The 21,042-nt window shown below is 45.5% G+C and overlaps 1 protein-coding gene and 1 long non-coding RNA gene across 8 annotated transcripts in view; one reads left to right on the top strand and one right to left on the bottom strand.

Annotated features, from left to right (window-relative positions):
• Positions 1 to 1,201: 1,201 nt before the first annotated feature.
• The window catches only part of IKZF3 (IKAROS family zinc finger 3), an 81,480-nt gene continuing 61,639 nt past the window's right edge, over positions 1,202 to 21,042 (bottom strand). For 4 of the 7 annotated variants that reach the window (XM_053656184.1, XM_053656183.1, XM_037140574.2 and 1 more), the window contains 2 exons: positions 17,360 to 17,476; positions 1,202 to 7,078 (listed from right to left, as the gene is read on the bottom strand). In XM_053656184.1, the coding sequence (XP_053512159.1) occupies positions 6,375 to 7,078; positions 17,360 to 17,476 (821 nt within the window). In that variant the 3' untranslated portion in view covers positions 1,202 to 6,374. The other 3 variants (XM_037140577.2, XM_037140576.2, XM_037140575.2) reach the window with 3 other exon arrangements.
• LOC119045757 (uncharacterized) lies at positions 10,401 to 13,320 on the top strand. The gene is made up of 3 exons (XR_005081850.2): positions 10,401 to 10,978; positions 12,715 to 12,804; positions 12,891 to 13,320. It is a non-coding gene; the product is annotated as an uncharacterized LOC119045757 (long non-coding RNA).

The following is a 21,042-nucleotide window of genomic DNA, read 5'->3' as shown; positions in this document are numbered from 1 at the left end:
CTGTGAAAATCAAATGTGATAAAGACACCTTGAAAACTATCAGCAGGGTTGGTTTTGGTACGGGAAGGCACTCAGGATGGTTCCAGCAAGGTCAGCATGGCTGCCTTTCAGAAGCTGGCTCTGCCCACTCTTTCTGGACAGTAGGGCACCCAACAGAGCTCCAAAGGTGGCCCTCTGGGGAAAACTCCAGAGGGGGCCAGAGGGAAGGCCACTGCTGGGCAGGGAGGGCATTTCCGAGAAACCCAGACGAGAACGCTGTGAGCACAGGCTGTGTCTACACAGCTCAGCAAGGCCTCCCTCCCTCGTTCCTGGTGGAAAGGCTGCCGAGAGCCCCAAACCACGTCCCCTCCCTCCCCTGTCATTTTGCAGACAGGGGTCATCCACAGACCACACATGAGGTGTCTTTGGCAACCAGAAATTAAAAATACGCCCTGGTTTTTCCAGTAGCCAAAATGATCCCTCACCAAAGCTCACAGACTGAGAACCTGAGCATGTAAAACCACAGTCTGGGTGAAGGGATGTCTGCTTTTCAAATGACCTGCTAATTCTTTGCAACCCACAGTAATTTGGTTTCTGTGAACCCACAGGAGCAGGCCCACCGAAAAGGGCCTCGTCTGCTAACCTGGAAAAGTCCTTGCCTGCATGAGTCACGCTGACAATGGGATCAGTCATCTTGAAGGCTGCCCCGTTTTCCAGACATGTCCAAATGCCCTCAGCCCTCCTAAGAGAGGAAGAAGCACATGCTGCACTTAGGTTGAGAATATGAAATAGGGCCTTATGGGCAGCTCACCGGGCTTCCTGGAGTGGGGCAATGGGGAGAGGGACAGAGAGGACCGTTTGGAGAAACTTGAAGTTGCCTGGACAACTAATGGCCGAGGCTCACAGGACAGCGAGGGAGCGAAGCTAGCCTACCTCCCTGGCTGTCATGCGGTGAAGTACTTGAAGTACGTGGTTAATGCACATTGCTTCTGCATAGTCTTTACTCCTATGCACTAAAGCAACATGAAGGAAGCTGCGTGTTAGAGATCAGTTGCCTCCATTAGCAACTGAATTACTATGATGGCCCGAGTATGGCCTTTGAATGCTTTCCATGTCTTTAAATACAGATGCGGTACATAGAGTGGAAAAGGTGCAACCCTCCAGCATAGACCCCTTGCCCCTCGGGGGAAAAAAAAGCAACATAAACACCCCATAGACAAAATTAGATAAAACCGCATAACATCCTTTTATTTATTAATCAAATATTTAAAAAAACATTTTAATTAATTATTTATTTATCTTTAAAGGGGAAGGGAAGGAGAGAGGGAGAGAAATATCAATGTGTGGTTGCCTCTCGTGCATCCCCTGCTGGGAGCTGGCCTGCAACCCAGGCATGGGCCCTGACTGGGAATCGAACTGCAACCCTCTGGTTTGCAGGACCTATTAATCAAATATTTTAAATCAAAATATTAACATTCCAAGGTCAAATAACTCAATAGCAACGTATAAGACAGCCCAATATAATGTACTTATAGGAAACTTGTATTCAGCCCAGTATCATGTGCTTAGAAGAAACTTGTATTCAGTTTCTTCTGAGCACAAACCATTGTTTAGCAGATTGATGGTACGTGAGGTACAGACTATATACAGCTCGGATAAACAGTCTCGGGCTATGAGCTCACACATGTTATACCTACAACTCCCTCCGGGTCCACAGTCCTTAGAGGCAGCAGCCCCCAACTCTGAGTTCACTGATCACAGTGTGGTCCTTTTGCTTTAGAAAACAGAGTCCCTCCCCTGGGCTGGCCCAAGTCTAGCCTGTGGTGTCAGGTCATAATGGTCCTCTTTATAGGCACTTAAATCTCTAAGCATTGTTTTTTCTGAATTCTGAATATAGATGCTGAACTATGCTTTCTGTCTGAGCACAAAAATAGCTCCCAATTCTTTAAGAGAGAAGAGCTATCACCGTATCATAGATGCGGACAAACGTACAGCGATTGGCAGAGGGCAAGGCGGGTGGGCAGGGGGAGGTCGGAGAGGGCAAAGGGGGTGGGGTGGGGATGACTTTGGGTGGTGAACACTCAGTACAACATACAGATGGTGTATTATAGAACTGTACACCTAAAACCTATATAATTTTATTAACAAATGCAACCCGAGTAAATTCAATAAAAATTTTTAAAAAGATGTATCATCGTATGCCTCTTATCTGCTTCACAGCCTGATGCTGTGTGAAGGGCCATGATTTTCATCCCCCGACTTGTTTACTCTTCTAGAGCTCACGAGTCCTGATTCTGAGTCTTTGTGAAGGAGATTAGCCTCGTCTGTCCGAGGGCTCGACTCCTGAGCTTCCCTGAGTTTTCAAATCTCCACTAGAGATCGAGACACCTGCTCCCAGTGGGACAGTCTGTAAAAGTTAAGGACTTTTTAAAAGATTGAACGTTTGACGGCCTTACTGCCCAGCCTGGCATATGTATCAAAAGTACTGCCTTCCCCTCTTAAAACATTCTAAAGCTCACATTTAGCAGAGAAGAATAAGGATAGTGATACAGAGGCTAATGGGGGAAACTATGCTTTGTTAATAATACAGTATTTCAACTCAGTACCATTTTGTTTATAAGAATTTCTCTTTGCAACACCCCCCCCAAAAAAACCCCTGAGGTCATTTTATATCTGGGCCAAACTGAGCTTGGGCCTCCTAGCAAAATGTTAAGTTCAGTATTTGTTTATTTACTTAAAACTTAAAAAAAAATAAAGTTTATAAAAATTTTAAAAATCTTGCCCAGAGGACACTTTGTTTTTCATTGCTTTTAGAGAGAAAGGGAGAGAGAGAGAGAGCAACATCGATTCGAGAGAGAAAATATTGACTGGCTACCTCCCACACACGCCCTGACTGGGAACAGAACGCCTAACGTAGGTATGGGCCCTGGCCGGGAATCGAACCTGAAAACTGTCAGTGCACTGATGATGCTCCAACCAACCAAGCCACACCAGCCAGGGGCTATTTTTTATTTAAAAAAAGTATTGATTGATTTGAGAGCGAGAGGAAGGGGGGTAGGATGGGAGGGGAGAGAGAGAGAGAGGAGGGAGGGGGAGGAACATCAATTTGTTGTTCCACTTACTTATGCGTTCAGGGGTTCTTTCAAGTGCCCCGACCAGGGATTGAACCCTGTCCAACAGGGTCAGATGGGAGTCCTGAACCAGCCTTGCCCTTTTCTCTGAGCATCTGCTAAGATTCTCCCTTACCCTCTTCCCCCGGCCCCAGAAGAGGAGGGTGGGGGTCATTAGTTGGTATAAGCAGTGCCTACAGAAGGCAGTGTTTACCTGCGTGGTGGTAACCACTAGGTACCGTCTAGTTTAGCTTGAAGATTGAAGAATGTGGAGTTTCCACACACGAATTTTCTCTTGACTGGATGCGCCCCCCACTAGGCTCAGAATCCTGCAGTGAAAGTGCAGCCTTTGTAAATCATTCAGAAAACCCATTAGTCACAGGAAAAATAAGGGTCATATCGACAAAACAACATCTCCAGGTGGGTGGGATGGGCCTTAGTTTCATTACCTTCAGGTTCAAAAGTTGATGCCTTCAGTGAAGCCTTGCCCGCTAATTGGGCGGAAACGCTCACTTTCCCTGGCTTTCTTTCCTGCTAATCCTTGCTTCCCAACCCTCATTCTTTTGTCCCCTGAAGAGTCAACAGGATGCATGATATTTCCAGAATATAATAAGCAGCTCCTCTTTCACAGTGGGTTATAAGGAACCTGGCTGCAGCCTGGAGTCTAGGATTATGGAAACACAGTGATACATTGAAGACTACACCCGAAATACATCTAGTCTTTCAGCTGAAATCTCCAGCCTGTTGGGACTGTTGCCATGGAATTTCACACAATCTTTTTTTCCTGAGACAGACGCCATGCTACAAAGAGGGATAAGCCATTTGTGCAGTCTGAGGTGGAACATTTTAATTACATAAACGAGTTGGAGCCTAGTGCATAAACCCTTTCGAAACATCAAGGCAAACACATAAAACGCTGATCTAGCAAGGAATTAGGGATTCTGGGCTCCCCGGTAGAAATGCTCACGAAGCTGACCCTTAATTTGTAAATAGGCTCCATGAAGCTGCCCCTGGAAGCAGAACTTATTTTCCAGAACACTCGCTCTCACGGAGCAGGGGTGGGGTGGGGGGGGTGGGGGGGTGGGGGGAGGCGTTGGCAAGCAGCTGCAGGTGCTGGTTTGTATATACACTTTGGGGAAGATCAAAATACCTTCCTGTTTTTTGTTCCTCTCCACCGTCCTCTTCACATTCACAACTCGGTGGTTAAAGGAAAAACTTAACACTACTATTTTCACACCAAAGATATGTGAAACACATATTCATATACAGAGTCTTCTGCTTAGTACTTAATGCTGCATAAATGCTTACTTTTTCAAATGTTCATGGGTATTTAATACCCATACCTCAAGAGCTTTAAGAAACAGCTAGCTACTGCATAATTACATACATTTAGAGTTGGAAGGGACCTTAGAGCATGTCTAAATCCAACTCTTATTCAAAGGTTAAGGAGACTTAGTTTTAAGGGTTAAGTGATTTGCCCAAAGTCCTACAGCTAATGAGGAGCAAACATGGAATTAACAAAAGGATTTTGTGACCCCTATTCATTCCAGTGCTCACTTTACAGTTAATCACAGAGTTGTTTTTTTTTTTTTGAGAGCATGCCTCCCATAATTAAGGATAAAGATGGCCAGAACCATCTGCAGAACCAAGATCATAACCAAACACAGGTCAGGTTAATACTAGACAGACAGGTGCTGATGTAAAGGAAAGTGGCTCATTTTCAGGTGCTGGCAGGCACCCTGGAAGATGGGGGACTCTTGTCTCAAAGCCCATGTCAACCTCTCGGCACAGGCAGAGGTTTTTATAAGGAGGGTGAGGGGAAGCAGGACAAGGAGATCAAGGGAGGGGGTTGCGAAGTTCTCTGTGTGCAGATGAGCAGGGGCCATTGAGATAAGGCAAGTGAAGGTCTAGGCTGTGTCATCCTGGCTCCATGGTTGAAGGTCAGCACGTCTGGCAGAACTGGGATGCCTGAAGGCTGGAGGCTGTATCTATTGAAGTTAGTTCCTAGGATTCCTATACAAACATACTATTTATCTACAAGCTATGTATTAGTCAGAGTCAGCGTTTACAGAAACAACGTTGAAAGACTGGTGGGGTGGGTTATGATTCCCCACTATCCCATCTCCCCACTGTCCCAAGCAGACCTCCAGGTATCTTGGTGCAACACCGCAGCATCATTTAAAACGTGGAGAAAGGCCCCTCCACCTCCCGCCGGATGAAGGACCTGCCAGCAGAGGTGCCCCTCTTCACCCCGTGGTGAAGCTTGGCTCTGAGCTATCGCTCATGCTGTCTATTCCTGAGTCCTCCCCTCTGGAGTCTTTTTTTTTTTAATGGTTGCCAAGTGTGCTTTGGATCTGCACACTTCATGAAGGAGCCCAGGAGCTTCAGGAGGCGTTTGGCTTTCTCTCCACTGGTGGTGCTGCTGAGCCGTCTTCCTCCTCAGGGCCCAGCACTGCCGGTCTGATGACAGGAAACAGATGCCATGGCTCACGGTGGGCAACTCCCTCGAGTTTCGAGGGCGGTCTGTCTGTACTGCAAACCATCAGTGTTTCTGGTACAGAGTTTCTCCCCTAGAAGACTGCCTTGCCCCAAAGCAGCTTTCAATGGGAGATGCAAGAGTGAAGAGTAGAGGCAGATGATGACCAGATGATTTGTTTTTGTTTTTTGTTTTTTTGCTTATGTGATAAAGAAATCAATGTGGTGCTCCAAGATTGAATCTTCAGTTATTGATAACAGATTTATTTTATGGCCAGTCTTTTCCTTGCTATCAAACTCTAATTGGGACAGAAAGGTTAGATCCTAACCCTTCAGCCCTGTGTTAAGTGCAGAAGGACAGGGCTTTCGGGCAAGGCTGGTGGTCAACTCCTCTGTGTGGCTCGGGACCAAAAGGCTTTTTGCATGTATGGCTGACATAGCTCAGAAAGAGTGTCTCAGGCAGCACCACGGGAGGACTCTTTGGGACTAGCAACAAACTCCAAGGCAAGCTTGCTCTATCGATGCAGAAAACAGTGACCAAATACTTCATTGGCTTTTAAATGGCATTGAGTTTAAGGCACTAATGGGAAAACAAGAGTTTCACAAAAGTAGTAACATGGTATTATCTACAAACAACTTTTGAATGGAGACATTCCTCTCTGGCCATCGTGAACCATTTGGATACTAAAAGTGGTGTAAAAAGGAGGCTGGAAATGGCCTGGTTTTGATAGTGATTCGCTAGGCGGGCGGACCATTTTTTAAAGATGGTGTTGAACGCGCAGGCGCACACCTCCGGCGGCAGGCCCGCTCTCACTTGAGCGCAGCCCTGTGCTCCCCCCTGGCTATGTGCGACGAGAACTCGTACCGGTCGTGGCTTCGGTGCCCGCACATGTTACACTCGAAAGGGTCGCGGAAGCCGTGGCAGCCCATGTGGATGGTGAACATCACGTAATCCAGGAAGAGGACGCGACAGTGGTCACACCGGTACACGTCCATCACCTCCCCTTCCTTGTTGATCACTTTGATGGAGTCTCGCGGGCAGATGGGCGGGGGCTTGAGGAGTTCGTAGGGGCGTGGCACCTCCTTCAGCAGCGGCATCCCGTTGCGAGCCCTTGGGGGGACCAGGTGGTTTTGCTGGTAGATGTGGTTCTGGCGTTCCTCGTGGTTGCTGTCAGTGTCCGTGGAGTCGTGGCCACTGTTGTTGGGGGAGAGGCCTCGCTCGGAGGGCAGGCTCTTTTCCGGCAGGAGCACGTTCTTCTTCTCCAGGTCCTGGGGGGCACCATTGGGCATCTCGGCGCGGGTGAGGGCTATGGGGTACATGCTGCTGATGACTGGAACCATCTCCGAGGTGGGAGCGGGCGGCGTCTGGACCAAGGGGCGCAGGGCCTCGGCGCCGAGATAGCTGATGGCGTTATTGATGGCCTGGTCCATCATCCGCGTCTGGATTATCTCACTCTCTTTCTCGTACATATAGCTGGGATTATAGCCGACGTCAAAGCAGTGGCGCTTCTCACCTAGAACAAGAGAAAAAGGGTGGGTCACCGAAGGAAAAACACAAAGGCAGAGGATGGATACAATCACCTTTCAGAGTCTTGGGGAGGTGAGAAAGGACACGTTTTCTGCTCAGGAACACCCAGCCCCGGCAGAAGGGCTCCAAAGGGCGCTGGAGTCTCAGGGATCAGAGGTCGGCTGCACACATTTGGGCAGACTGAATTAGGCCAGCAGAAGGGGCGAGTCAGAGACGCCGTTCAGCTCAAACGCCAATGCGCGCTGTTCCCACTGCTCACCTCAGAGGGGAACTGTGGAGGAAACAGGCACGAGAGCTTGGGGACGGGCTTCAGAGGGGCTCCCCGTGCAGGAGCTGGGGGGGCGGTCTGCACTGCCGTGCGTGAACTGCGAAGACACCACAGTCCTCCAACTCCTATTTTGCTTGTTATTTTCTGCTGGTAACACTAGGGAGCCAGGGGCACGGAAGTACTGCCCAAAGTGGGGTGCTCTGTGACTGGCCTGCAGCTTTTAAAATGGTACAGGGGTAGGAAAAATAGCCTCAGAAACTCCCTCCACTTGCCACGCCCCAAACACATCAGTCACCAGACTGACTGAGATTTAAGCCAAAGAGCTTCAAATAGAGAAAGCTTTAGAAGAGCTTTCTTGATGAGAGAGCATGATCTTTGTCCCCTTCATAAAGTGGGCGACTCCTTTGCTCGAAAAAAACGTGTACCATTGATAACGTATGTGATTATTAGGAGCTCTCTCACACTTAACTGAAACAATTATTTGTGGTCACCCTCTCCTCCTTCTCATGTCAAACTGCTGAGAAATTTTGAAAATAGTTTAGCCACCTTCAGGGTGTGTGGGTGTTGTGTGTTACAAAACAGAGAGGCTCTCTGGCCACAGGGAAGGCAAGAGCAGGGTCTGCAGCGACGGCAGATGTGCTGAGCGGTGAGCGACTCGTGGAAGGAAGAGAAAGTGGGAAAAGTGTTGTCAAGGGCTAGAAGGGGGCCTAAGGTTATTGCTGATGCTTTCATTGTTCTGGAGACCATATCCTCTCTTCTGTAGCATTTCCTAGGCGTGTGTTACCCCTGTACAGTGCAGGGTTTAGTAATGAGAAAAACATAAGCAAGCCAAAGGACTGGAAGAACCAATTCCTTTTTCTTGAGGTCTCTGTGATCTATCGGGAGAGAAATAAGACCCGTATATATGCAACTGGAGAAGAAGAAATGCGGAAAGTTGTGAAAGGGATGCTCCCTGTGGAGGCTTTTGATTTTATTCCAAGGGCCGTGTTTGAGGCATTTAAGCAGGAGAGTAATACATCTTCTATAAAAAAAGGATTATAAAGGCAAGAACAAGGTGGTTTGGCACAAAGTGTTTACTTAATTGTTAAAGGAATGCAAAAATTTAGGAGCACTCGGGAAGAGAAATCATGCTCAGAAAACCTAAATTTTGAGAAGAGTCTTGAAATGGTAGGATTTAGATTTTCAGAGAAGCAGACAAGACAGCTTCATTGAGGAAGGAGCGTGAATGAAGGCAGAGAAGTGGGCCTTGAGCAGGGAGAATAAAAACATCTGGCTATAGCTAATATCAACAAATATGAAATAAAGTGGGTTTTTTTTACCCTGGTTGGTGTGGCTCAGTGGATTGAGCACGGGCCTGTGAAGCAAAGGGTCGCTGGTTCGACTCTCAGTCAGGGCACATGCCTGGGTTGCAGGCCAGGTCCCCAGTAGGGGACACATGAGAGGCAACCACACAGTGATGTTTCTCTCCCTCTCTTTCTCCTTCCCTTCCCCTCTCTCTAAAAATAAATAAATAAAATATTTAAAAGAAGGAAAGTGTTTTTCAAACTTCACATATCTCTTCACATTCTGCAACATTCACACACTAGGGCAGGGCGGATGGTTGGTGGCGCGGGCACCAGGTCACACACACTCGGTTCAATGCTCGCGCATCGATTACCAGTGGCATGACCTTGAGCAAGTTATTGAAACTGTCCGCAGCTCTGTGTCCTCCTGTCACACGGGGGTGGTGACCGCAAGTGCCTCACAGGGTCACTGGTGAGCACCTAGACCAGTGCCTGGCACACAGAAAACGCTTGGTAAACGCCAGCGTTTTTTGTTTTGTTTGTATCAGTCTGAATTTTCTTCCTCCCTTCCCGCTCCCTTCTTCCCTCCCCTCCCTCCTTTCTCCCTTCCTTCCTTTTATTTTTGTTAAAATAAATCTGGTTTTAAAAGGAAACTTTGCATCACTGACATAAACAGAAAAGCAGAATCACTTGCCACAAATAGAAAGTAGCTGTGAAAAATAAAGCCGATGAAATAGAGCAACTGATCCGATTTTGATCAGCCACCACTGTGAGCACTTAAGACAAAGATCCCCCTTCTCTTTGTCCAACACAGAGATCACCAAATATGGGGCGAGAGTTAAACAACTAGCCTCAAAATTAGCTTCAGTCTTTCTCCTTGATATAATCAGGGAGATTGAAAGAGACCTAAAAACGTGGGCCTTTGGGAGACGCTGAAAAAGATAACACATAGTGGGACCACACCATGGCATTTGGAACAGTCGACCATAAGGTTCGTGTTTGAACAAACAGCAAACCACTGCATACCCTTGAGCAAGAAAGGCTTGTGGTCGAAATATTAGTCTCAGGCCCTGACCGCTGTGGCTCAGTTGGTTGGGCATCATCCCACAGGGCAAAGGTCGCCCATTCAATTCCTGGCTGGGGCACGTGCCTGGGTTGCAGGTTTGATGCCCGGTCTGGTACCTACGAGAGGTACCCAATCAATGTTTCTCTCTCACATCGATGTTTTTCTCCCTCTCTTTCTCCTTCCTTTCCCCTCTCTCCAAAAATAAATTAAATCTTAAGATAAATTATTTTCAGGATATTAATGTAACAGCCATGTGTAAGATGAACCAGAACTGTGAGAAACTGGAGCCAGAAAGACCAGCTAAAAGATTTAATGTAATCAAATGAACTTGGCCTGCACCCTCACTACCTTAAGGCCAACCTGATAGTTTCTAGACAAATACCTGGGAGAGAAAACATGCAAAGAAAACACCTTGCCTTGGCTACTCAACAAAAAGCCATTGACAAAGTGACCAATGGTTCTTCCTTATTTTCAGCTTCCAGATTGGACATCACTTTTTAAAATATATTTTTTATTTATTTTTTGAGAGATAGGAAGGGAGGGAGAAAACCAGGGAGAGAAACACTGGTGTGAGACAGAAACATCTATCAGTTGCCTCTTGCATGCACTCTGACCGGGGACCAAACCTGCAATCCAGTCACGTGCCTTGACCAGAGCTCAAACCAGTGACCTTTTGCTTTGTAGAAGGACACCCAACCAACTGAACCACCAGTCAGGGGTTGGACGTGTCTTTGATTAAGGCTGTTTGGAGGAATGAGACTGAGGACAGGAAAACCAGCTAAGATCACAGATGTTCATTCCCCTGAAGGTTGACCCAGAAATGATGAACTTTGGTTTCTTGGCCTTTTCATGGTAATTGATGATTTTCCAGTGTGTCCGGCCCTACTCAACTCTCTCAATACCAAAGGTCACTGAGCATTTTTTTTTCATCTGTTCACCCAGCAGAGAGGCTCCGGAAAGTTTCTGGGGCGGGACAGGTACAACACAAGCTCGGCTTTTACCCTTTCTCTCAAAAGAGTTGGCTTTACTTAATCAGGCCTACAGTTGAACAACTTGGACCACCTGCAGCACCTCTCAGAAAACAGCTGAGTGCTAAAGTTGTAAGAGGCAAAACATGAAGAGGAAAATGAACTTCTGGATGAGTGGAAATAGGTGACCGAGTTCTGCGGTTAGCACAGACCATGGTTCACTGTGAAGGAGATGGGAGAGCCTCAGATCTTCACGTGCACACACCCCGAAGTCATCAGATCCCCTCGGCTCCGAGTTACGGTAACTTGAATTGTGCAGATGATTATCAGTCACCTGTAGACTCGATGACTCAATGTGTATGAAACTCAGGAGGGGTGAGCTACAGTAATTGAAAAGCCAACAGCTCACGTTTCTTTAGTAACACACTCATAAAAAGGGCTAGGCAAACCACAACAGTGTAACTGCTCTTAAACCTGCACGGAGCCTCTAGTCCAGCTTCTAGTCAAAATCATACCACACCTTTGAATGACTAATGATAGCAGCTTCAGGCTGAATTAGAGGTTTTTCTTCCAATGAAAATACAGATGGCAACCGAAACTCCTAAGTTTAGAAACCAAGGCTGCCTGTTCAGGCCATTCCCTACCTGCGATTCTTTTTAAAGGTGTTGACCCCTACCATTTAGGGTTTGGTAACTCTAAACTGGGCCACCGTCCATCCTGACTTGCTGCATGTGGCCGGGGCATGTGGTTGTTGGCTTCTGAGTGCCAACTTCAAAGCGCAGAATCACAGCCTAGAGCTCAAAGGGACCTTCCCTGAGCATGTGCAGTCAGGCCTCTGCCTTCAGGCTGGAGGGACGAGATCCACCATCCTGATCTGTTTACTTCTGGTCTTTATACTTCATAGTACCTAGCACTGTGCCTTATATGGAATACTAATATAAATAGCTACTATTTATTGAGCCTTTACTATATACCCATCGCTGTCCTAGGTACTTTGCATATTGTCCCATTTTTACCTGAGATGAATTATCCTCTCTTAGTCACATGAAGAACCTAAACTGCAAACAGGTTGACTTCCCAAGGTTGCTCAGTTGGTAAATGCAGAAGCAGGATGTAATCCAAGGGCCCTTGTAGCTACTGTGTATTTTGAGCATTAACTGCTGTTTCCCGGCTGCTAGCTTGCCCTTGACTCACAGTTCTGCCACTGGCAGTGACTTGCTGTGCTTAGCTCCATATGGACCGGCACCATGCACTTGAGAAATATGTACGATGTGAAGAGTTGTGACTTCTATAAGGTGCTTAACGGGGTGCCTGGCATAGGTAAGCCATAGGGATAATAAGCGATAGATCTATCATCATCATCATCACCCTGTGTGAGGTGCTTTGAGGACTACAAACAATTGCAATCCAATAGGAGATGCAGCATTTACACAGTTTTCTCACAAATCACTGTCCTATGTACAATGTGGGAAAACCGAGTACAGAGTAGCCAAGAGAGTGAAAAATGCAGACCACTTAGCAAATATGCTACATGTGATATGGGACAAATGTCAATGTATTCTTTAAAGTCTCCTTGTAATCTGAGGGGGTGGTAGCGATGGCGGTGGAGACAGCCACGTGTATCACAACAAGCAGACAAACGTGCCCAAGTGCGGAGGGACAGCAGAGCCGAGCAAGAGCTCAGGAGAGCAGGGGCGTGCAGACTGCCTGTGCCTTTAAGGGCAGATGTGAGGGGGGCCATTTGAGACAGAGGGCCTGGGGAGAACAATGACATGGAAGGGGAAAAGTATCACATAGAAGTGGGAGCATCCTGTGGCTGAACTGATAATACAAAAAAGGTAAATTGGAGAAAAGTATGGAAGGCTCTGACTGCCTGTATGGTGTGATTTCATTTTAATGGGGAGCCTTCAAAAGGTTTTTTTTTTTTTGTGGGAAAGAAATGGTTTGAACATTGAAAACATAACAGTTCCACTACTACCATCATCATGATGGGTAATGTGAAATACCCAGGTTTGCTTTGTGTTAATGTTCCTCCAGGTCAACTGGATGTATTTGCTGCTTCCTTCCTACAATTTCCCACGTGTATTACTGCTGACTGCAAACACGTATCCAAAAAAAGACAGGCAGGTAAGTAGGGTAAATGGAATATCTGATGATGCTTATGGCTCTGATCTCAATCTAACTGTGACTGAAGTGACTAACCCTTCTTCCAGGAGGAGGAAAGCGGAGGGGAGCCACAGAACAAGAAGCAGGAAGGAGAGCGAGCTGTGGGGGTGGGGGTGAGGAAAACGGAGCTGGAGACCACATTTTTTTTAAATGCTGCAGAAGCCTTTCTCTTCGGTGAGACACTGAGGTGAAGTGCACTTCGGATGCCGTCTGTCCTGATGGAGTCACCAGCAGAAGGCACTTCTTTTCTCAAGAAAACACACGTGGGGAGGATGAAGAGGGTGAAAGGGCTTAATACTCGGTGAGGAAGGAGACTAGACTTTGGGTGGTGAGCGCACACGGCAGTATAGAGATGACGTGTTATAGGGCCGTCCACTCGAAACTCACATACTGTATTGAGCAATGTCACCCCAATAGGTTTAATTTAATAATAAAAGAATGAATAGACTCTTGAGAGAATGACTGCCTTCTTTAGAGCTTTTCTCCCACCAGCTTTCAACAACTAGCCTCTTCCCTGTCCAAAGCCTCTGAGTCAAGCACATGACATGCACTGCTCCGGGTGACCTCTCTTCAACTGCAGCCCTTTTCAACCCGAGGTTCTGACCCTCCTAGCCCTGTGTCTCCAACCCTCTGATCCCCTTTCCATCCTTGGTAAAAGGTCTTCACTTGGTGGTCCCTAATACCCCTTCAAGCTCTAAAATGCCGTGACTCTGTAATGCATGTAGGATTATGGATTTCAGCCTTTTGGGAAGGGGTGGGAGAAGAGACTTTGTGCTCTTAGAAGCAGGTATTAAAACTGCTTCCTGTCACTCTGTTAACCAAAGCAGCCAATTTCTCTTCAGTTACTTCACAGGGGGAATTGATGGTGTTTGTTGAAGTGTCAAAACCTCACTTATATGTTTACCACGGGTGAGTGAGATCTTTTTTCGTGTTCATTTAGAAATGAAAATTTCCTTTAATAAAGTAATACATAACATTTAAAAAATGAGATGCTATGGTAACCACTTTGGTCTAAAGAACACATATGTTTTTGGAAGAAGGAGAAAAAGCAATATGCAGAATGTAGTCATTTTCCTCTTCCCCCCAGGAGAGAAATCTGGCCTCTATTTTGAGCCAAGTATTTGGAATGGCCTAGTTAGAAGTATAGTCCAGCAAGTTTATAGCAGGAGAATAAGATTCAAAGAGAGGGCAGCTCCTGGGGGCTGGGCATTAACAGTAAGGTCTTCTTGTCTTTTGAAAAGAGCGACTAAGAATTATTTTGATGATGGAAAGATGCTGCTTTCTGATGACTGCGTGTCAATTTATTTCCCATCTTAGAAAAACTGATACGAAATTTCTTGGTGAGTTAGGGAAGAAATGATTTTATTTTTCTCCCTACTTGGGCAGTTTAATTGCACTCTTACTCTTCGTTAGAGGCAGGTTCGTGTAGGTTTCTACATGCATTTAGACTTCATCTAACTGAGCCCTCTTCCTCACTTCGATTCCAGTGGATGAGAGATGTTATCTGATGATAATTTTCGCTAGCCTGCCGGGAAAGCATTGGGTTGACCCGATGGTATAATTTCACCTTTACCCTCACAGTTCAAGAGGTCAGGGAAGCCAAGGCTGGTCTCAGTGCTGTGCAACTGTCAGCAAGGATTAAAGGGAGTGACTCATTCTTCCTTCACACTTCACCCATTGCCATTTCTCTGGCAGCTGATCTTTTTTTTTTTTAAAGATAATAATGGTGCCTTGCAGAAGAAATATAGGAGAGAGAAGGGAGAAGAGATGAGGGGAAGCAGAAGGCATTAACTCCCTGTTTGTTTGTTTTTAAGATTTTATTTATTTATCTTTAGAGGGGAAGGGAAGGAGAGAGGGAGAGAAACATCAATGTCTGGTTGCCTCTCATGCGTCCCCTGCTGGGAACTGGCCTGCAACTCGGGCATGTGCCCTGACTGGGAATCGAACCTCAATCCTCTGGTTCTCAGGCCTGCGCTCAGTCCACTGAGCTACACCAACCAGGGCTTAACCCTCTGTTTTACATCACCTCACGTCACACTGTCATCATGTTCCTTTCCCTGCCCCCCTTGATATTACCATTTCCTATCTAAAAGATTGCTTCAAGAGCTTTATGTATTTTTAAAAAGGTCCCTACAACAAAGGTGTAGGACATAAGCTAGTGCTGGAAGATGAGAACAGTGCTCAGGAACAGCGCATGCGTGGCAGGAGCTCTCTAACCATCCCGTGATGAACAAATGCACAAAAAGGTGAGTGAGCAAGAGGTGATGCCCTCGGTCAAATATATGGCTGTGGAGCTAACACAGCTTCGTCTTTCTAAAAAAAAAAACCAACCCTGAAATGCATGATATGGTTCCTAACATAAGCATCATGGCCGCACACGCTCGAGTAAAGAATTACCTGAAATCACACAGTGGGCTTGGTAGACACAAAGGAGAGTTATAATTGCTGTCTCTTCTAAATTGTCTCACCGACTCGGAGAGCGACAGGGCAGGGAGGGGCCTCCCTGATCACTTTGCCACCTACTCAGTCTCCTCACTTCACAGGTGAGTAAACAGAGGCCCAGAAAAGTTATGTGATTTGTCTAAACGCACACACAGTTCAGAAATGACTGAGCTGCAATCGGAACCGGGCTGTTTTGGCTTCTAATCCAGGGTTCATCCTACTGCACTGTACCACAATTTACCCCCCCAAAAAATTCCCCCCGGTTATTCTGGGCCCTGAAGCCCTGAAGTTGCTACCTCAGCTCAAATCAAGCGCTAATGATACCGGGCTTCCTGATGCCACACCGAGAGAATGTGATGGTTCAGAAGATGAAAGAAATCAACGTACAAGATCAGCATCTCTTGTGAGTCTGGAAATGGAGGCACGAAAATCCTCTGGTCACAGTGGTCACTGACCAATGGAACATGAATCCCTGATGCTATGAGCAACATGGCATGGACTTGGGTCTGTGCAACACGGGGTTGTAAATCCACGAAAATGCCCGTGAAACTTTTATTATATTAAGTAAGGCTTGAGGTCAACAATAGGCCTTGGGCAGCTATAAGAACTGGGTCTTAGATCAAAATGCATTGACCATAATTGTATTGAAATTAACTCTACATTTTTTTCTTGCCCATTTCCCCCCAAGTCCCTCCCCACCTCAGCTGCAGCCATTTCTAGGGTAAAAACTTTCCCCGAATGAAGCTACACTCACGGCATAAAGCAACAACAGAAGCTTTCTTTTGGACTCCAGGACTTCACATAAGTAAAGCTCAGAAGAGCTACAAGCAATGTCTTAATATAATGTCTTGAACTGACGACTGATTCGCTGTGCCTAACTCCGTATGGAAGTCACAACATGCTCCCTGCTATTTCTCACCAAGGACAGGGAAGATGGGGCGGGGTGGCCTTTCTGAGCTGAAATGCAACAACTTGATTTATTCAAGGGGCTAAAAGGGGGCGATCACTTCTCAGCTGATCAAGGTAAACAAGCATCAGTACCAAGGTAGCTCATTTTGAACTAATGGGTTCTTTCAATATATCTCTATAACGCACACAAAATGTCAGCCGGTAAAAAAAGTGATCGAGACCAGAATAAAATGTAAATGGATTTAAGAAACCGGATAGACCCTTCATAGCTGTAAAAGCTACTGAAAAGAATAAACACAAAGGACTGGAATCAGAAAGCAGCAGCAACAAGTAGTTTTGGAAAACCAGACCGACGGATTTCTAAAACAGCAGTTAAGGGAGGTTATTTTCACGTGAGAACTGTTTTTGTTCAATAGCACTGACTTTCAGTTTACAGCAAATCTGATCCGTTCAATTCAGTTGCCTACTGCACAAATACAAATCTAGTTCAAATATCATGGTCGTATTTGTGTAAGCATCTGGGAGAGTTCAGCAAAATGCCTCTGCCCTTTGGCAGTCCTAGTACACAGTTACTTCTTAGCCATCTCCTTATGTTGCTTTTTTTTTTGACATTGTGAAAACCAGGGGCCTAAAAATGAACTCCAGAGAAAGAAATGCCTAGACCAAATCTTATTATTTAAATCTATGTTTCCCCACCCATTTTCTCTTAAAGTCAGTTCCGAATCAAATTCAAAAGAAGATGGCACTACATTGTGGAGCATGAAGAAAAGTTTAAGCATGATAACGGAACCAACTTGTAAAATATAATTACAAAAGATTACAACAATGTTATCTTGAACATCTTACTGGTGTAAATTGCCTAAACTCATGCAACATATTGTCATTCAGAATAAAGAGGAAGGAACAGCATTTTTAACGCTAACTCCATGTAGGAAACTGGATACCAAATACTCCCATCTTCAGTCACAAAGCTTCTTTAGTTAAAGTATTTTTATTCTATTTGCTCTAGCTATCAAAATGAATCCCGAAGAATAAACATGTACAAAGGAAAACCAATTAACCTTATTTTAACAGAGATTAAGCTAGGGCCTGTGTAGTAAGCATCCTATGTTATCTCATTCAAACTATCTGCTAACAACAGCAGGAAAAAGGGTTTTATTCTTACCAATGAATTTCTGAGGCATTGAGCTTTTTCGTTTTGCCACATTGCTTGCTAATCTGTCCAGAACGAGGGCTCTTTCACTTCCCATCTCTGCTTTGATGTGTCTTGCCTCCGCACTTGCTGGTTTGGGAAAATGTAAAAAGAAGAGGGGAAAAAAATAACATTGGTAAATGGGGGAAAAGAAGAAAGAAACTGGAGGGAAAAAGTGTCAGAGGGTGCACACTCTTTTGTTACCGGTTATTACTGCTCAGGTTCTGCTGGGGGGACCTGCTGTGGTCAGTGAAGCCAGCACCAGGGCACATTCAAATCTTGCAGTCCCGATGCTGAGGTGGGAAAGCCCGACCCATCCCCCCCCCCAGTACCTTCATTAGCAAGAGGAAGTATTAAATAAACAGCCTGGACGTGGTTGGTTGCAAAAAGATAGATAGATGGAGATCTTCTAACCTCCAATCAGCCTTCTTTCTGATTCTGAGTAACTGCGTGTGACACCTGCAGACTGATATAATTCTTCTTAACAACTTTGAGAAAAAAAAAAAAGCCTGGTGCCCCAGATTTACTGCCCTGTTTATGTTAATAGCACTTTTGAAAATAGATACATTTACCCAGACAGCAAGAAATCTACTCAGTGATTTGTGTATTGAAATTCTGAGTGGTTTCTTTTTCTTTCTTTTTTTTCCCCCCAGCAGCATGCTCCTTTCAGTGCCTGTCTTTTAAAATTCTATCTCTCTGGGCTCTGCATGATCTGTTTCCTATGCTCTTCACATTTAAAAATGGTCTCAGTTAAAATTTCCCTGAGCAACACTTCTGTCTTGAAATTAAAGAGCAATTTGTATGATGCATCTTTATTACATTTCTAATGAAAAATGTGAATAAAAACTGCCTAAGAATGTGGTCTAATTGTCAGTCCATGAGCAAACCTTCCAGGGGTGTAGGCCTGTGGCTCTCAGATGTGCCTGAACAATTAGAACCACCTACAGAACATGTAAGACACACGTAAGCCCAGGCTCCCCTTTCAGATCAGTGAAGTCGGGACCTTTGATGCAGGGCCTAGGCTGCAGTCTTTTTTAAAGCTCTCCGGATGATTTAAAAATGCAGCCAGAACTGAGAATCACTAGAAAAAGATCTAATCAACTAAATACTTAATGGGAATAAATTACAGTATAATTCACCCTTGAACAGCAAGCAGTCCCCATTAAGAGTTCATGTTTAAAGTTCAAAGAGGTACAAGCTGCTCCAGATACAAGGCTTTACACTTTAGCATATGATTCTAACCCAAGCTAGATATCAGCAAACTCTTTTTGTAAAGGGCCAGATAGTAGATATTGTAAAATTTAATGGGACACATCATCTGTATTTCATAAACTCTGTTTGTTAGTTTTTTTAAGATTAAAAAAAAGTCTTTATTTTTTAGAGAGAGGGTAAGGGAGAGAGAAAGGGGAGGGGAGAAACACAAACATGACAGAGAAACAGCTCGACCAGGGATTAAATCCGCAGTTGAGGTGTGTGCCCTGACCTGGAATCGAACCAGTGACCTTTCACTTGGTGGGGTGACACCCCACCAACGGAGCCACATGGGTCAGGACAGACTGTTTTTTCAACCCAACCCACTAACCTTTAAAAATGTAGAACCCTCTGTACACAAAGAGGCCACTGGCTGCATTTGGCCTGAGGGCTGTCGTTGCTCTCTCCTGCCTTAGGCAAGCGTATTGCAATACTAAAAACATTTCTCACTGTTTTATTCTAAGCATTTTGATAGGTCCTAACTAAAACGAAGGATCCATACATGGCTAACATCTCTAAGGAAAAAGGAATTGAAATTAGTTCAGTTTACAAGAGTAAAAAGTAAGGGATGATTGCAGAATAGACTTCCCCCCCAACTATATACACGGATTCAGGAACTGTTGGTGCCCATTCTGGAGCTGGAGTTTGCTTCGTGAAGGGTTCTAATATGTGGAAATGATGTCACCAATTCCATGGTCTCTCAGACGCTCAGCACCACAAACGGACATGCCCGGAGACCAGTGGCCACCTCTGCAGTAAATGAGACAGAAAGAGGTCTCCAAGGCAAGACGGTCAAGTATGGGCAGGGCAAGAGAACCAAAGCCAAATTAGAAAAAGAGAGTTTGAGCCCTGGCTGGTGTAGCTCAGTGGATTGAGCTCAGGCCTGCGAACCAGACAATCGCGGTTTGATTCCCAGTCAGGGCACATGCCTGGGTTGCAGGCCAGTTCCCTGCAGGCCAGTTCCCAGCAGGGGATGCGCAAAGGGCAACCATACATTGATGTTTCTCTCCCTCTGTCTTTCCCTTCCCCTCTAAAGATAAATAAGTAAATTTTTAAAAAATTAAAAAAAAATATTAAAGAGAAAGAAAAAGAGAGTTTGAAGTATTAAATGTTTTTCATTTTATTATTGGCATGTTTTTGGTTTTGTCTTTTTTAAACACCATGCCAGTCATTATACAATAAATGATAATATACAGGATTTTTAAAAATCAGCAGTAAAGTGAAAGCTGGCTCCAAAAATGATTGAGAGGATGATAATGATGACCACATTTACGAGACTTTGTGAGTTTCTGATAAAAAATAATTCTATGCTCTGAAGAAATAAACCCCAGCCTCCAGTTTGAGGTATTAACAACACTACCTGTGCCATGAGCACAGTGAGGGTCAGAATGAGGGGCCGGTGGTGAAGAACCGCGAGACTGTGGCCGGCCAATTGTTGTAAATAACGGGCACTTCAGTGACAGGACACCACCACTGAGCGGAGTGGATCAGATTCTGTCTGGCACAGGCATACGTTTAAATGGCCAAACAGGAAACTATCATACATGTTATTTTCTTTTTTAAAAAAGATTTTATTTATTTATTTTTAGAGACAGGGGAAGAGAAGGAGAAAGAGTGGAAGAGAAACATCAATGTGTGGTTGCCTCTCATGTGCCCCCAATGGGGGACCTGGTCTGCAACCCAGGCATGTGCCCTGACTGGGAATCAAACCTGAAACCCTTTGCTTCACAGGCCTGTGCTCAATCTCCACTGAGCTACACCAGCCAGGGCTGCACAAACCACCACCAGACACAGCACTACCCAGATCCCTAAGAGCAGAGAGATGAAAGACAGAGGCCTGGGATTTGAAGTAAGTTCCTGAAGCTGTTAGAAGGAGGCGTTTCCTTAGAAGCATCAGAGAGGCAGCTAAGTTCGTGTTTTGACTGTGAACGTTCATTCTGGCGCGAGCACCTTTGAGAGGATTCAGTCCAGGCAAGACTCCCCTCACTGCCCTGTATTTACTATCAAAAAGATTTATAGTGAAATGAGAATGCAACAGGGACTTGGGGAATTTTTACCTTTGTCCCCACTTACTGCTATTATTAGTCTCTCAGTCACTCCTCGCGTGGCCCTGGCCTCACCTAGAGTTGTGTGTGTTCGGCCCCAGGACTTTCCCCAAGCTTTGTGCTGCCAGTCGAGTTTCCTCCTCCTCCTCCTCTCGGTAGTCACTGTCTAAAGCCACTATCAGTTACCGCAGCGGCTGTCTGGGGACCCATACTCAATATCCTCTGTGTTTGGGAGATGCTAACGCGGGGCTGCGTTGACCTAAATAACGTAATTAGGGCATGCCACTAAAAGGCAACCCTCCGAGATAACATCGCCTTTTATCCCTGGTTACTCACCAAGTTTGTCTTGACAGTTATTTC

The sequence above is a fragment of the Artibeus jamaicensis genome, unplaced genomic scaffold (genome assembly GCF_021234435.1).
Source record: "Artibeus jamaicensis isolate MK-2021 breed Jamaican fruit bat unplaced genomic scaffold, CSHL_Jam_final contig_1998, whole genome shotgun sequence".
Lineage (NCBI taxonomy): Eukaryota > Metazoa > Chordata > Mammalia > Chiroptera > Phyllostomidae > Artibeus > Artibeus jamaicensis.
The sequence above is the reverse complement of the archived record's forward strand: the minus strand, read 5'-3'. Positions and strand labels throughout refer to the sequence as shown.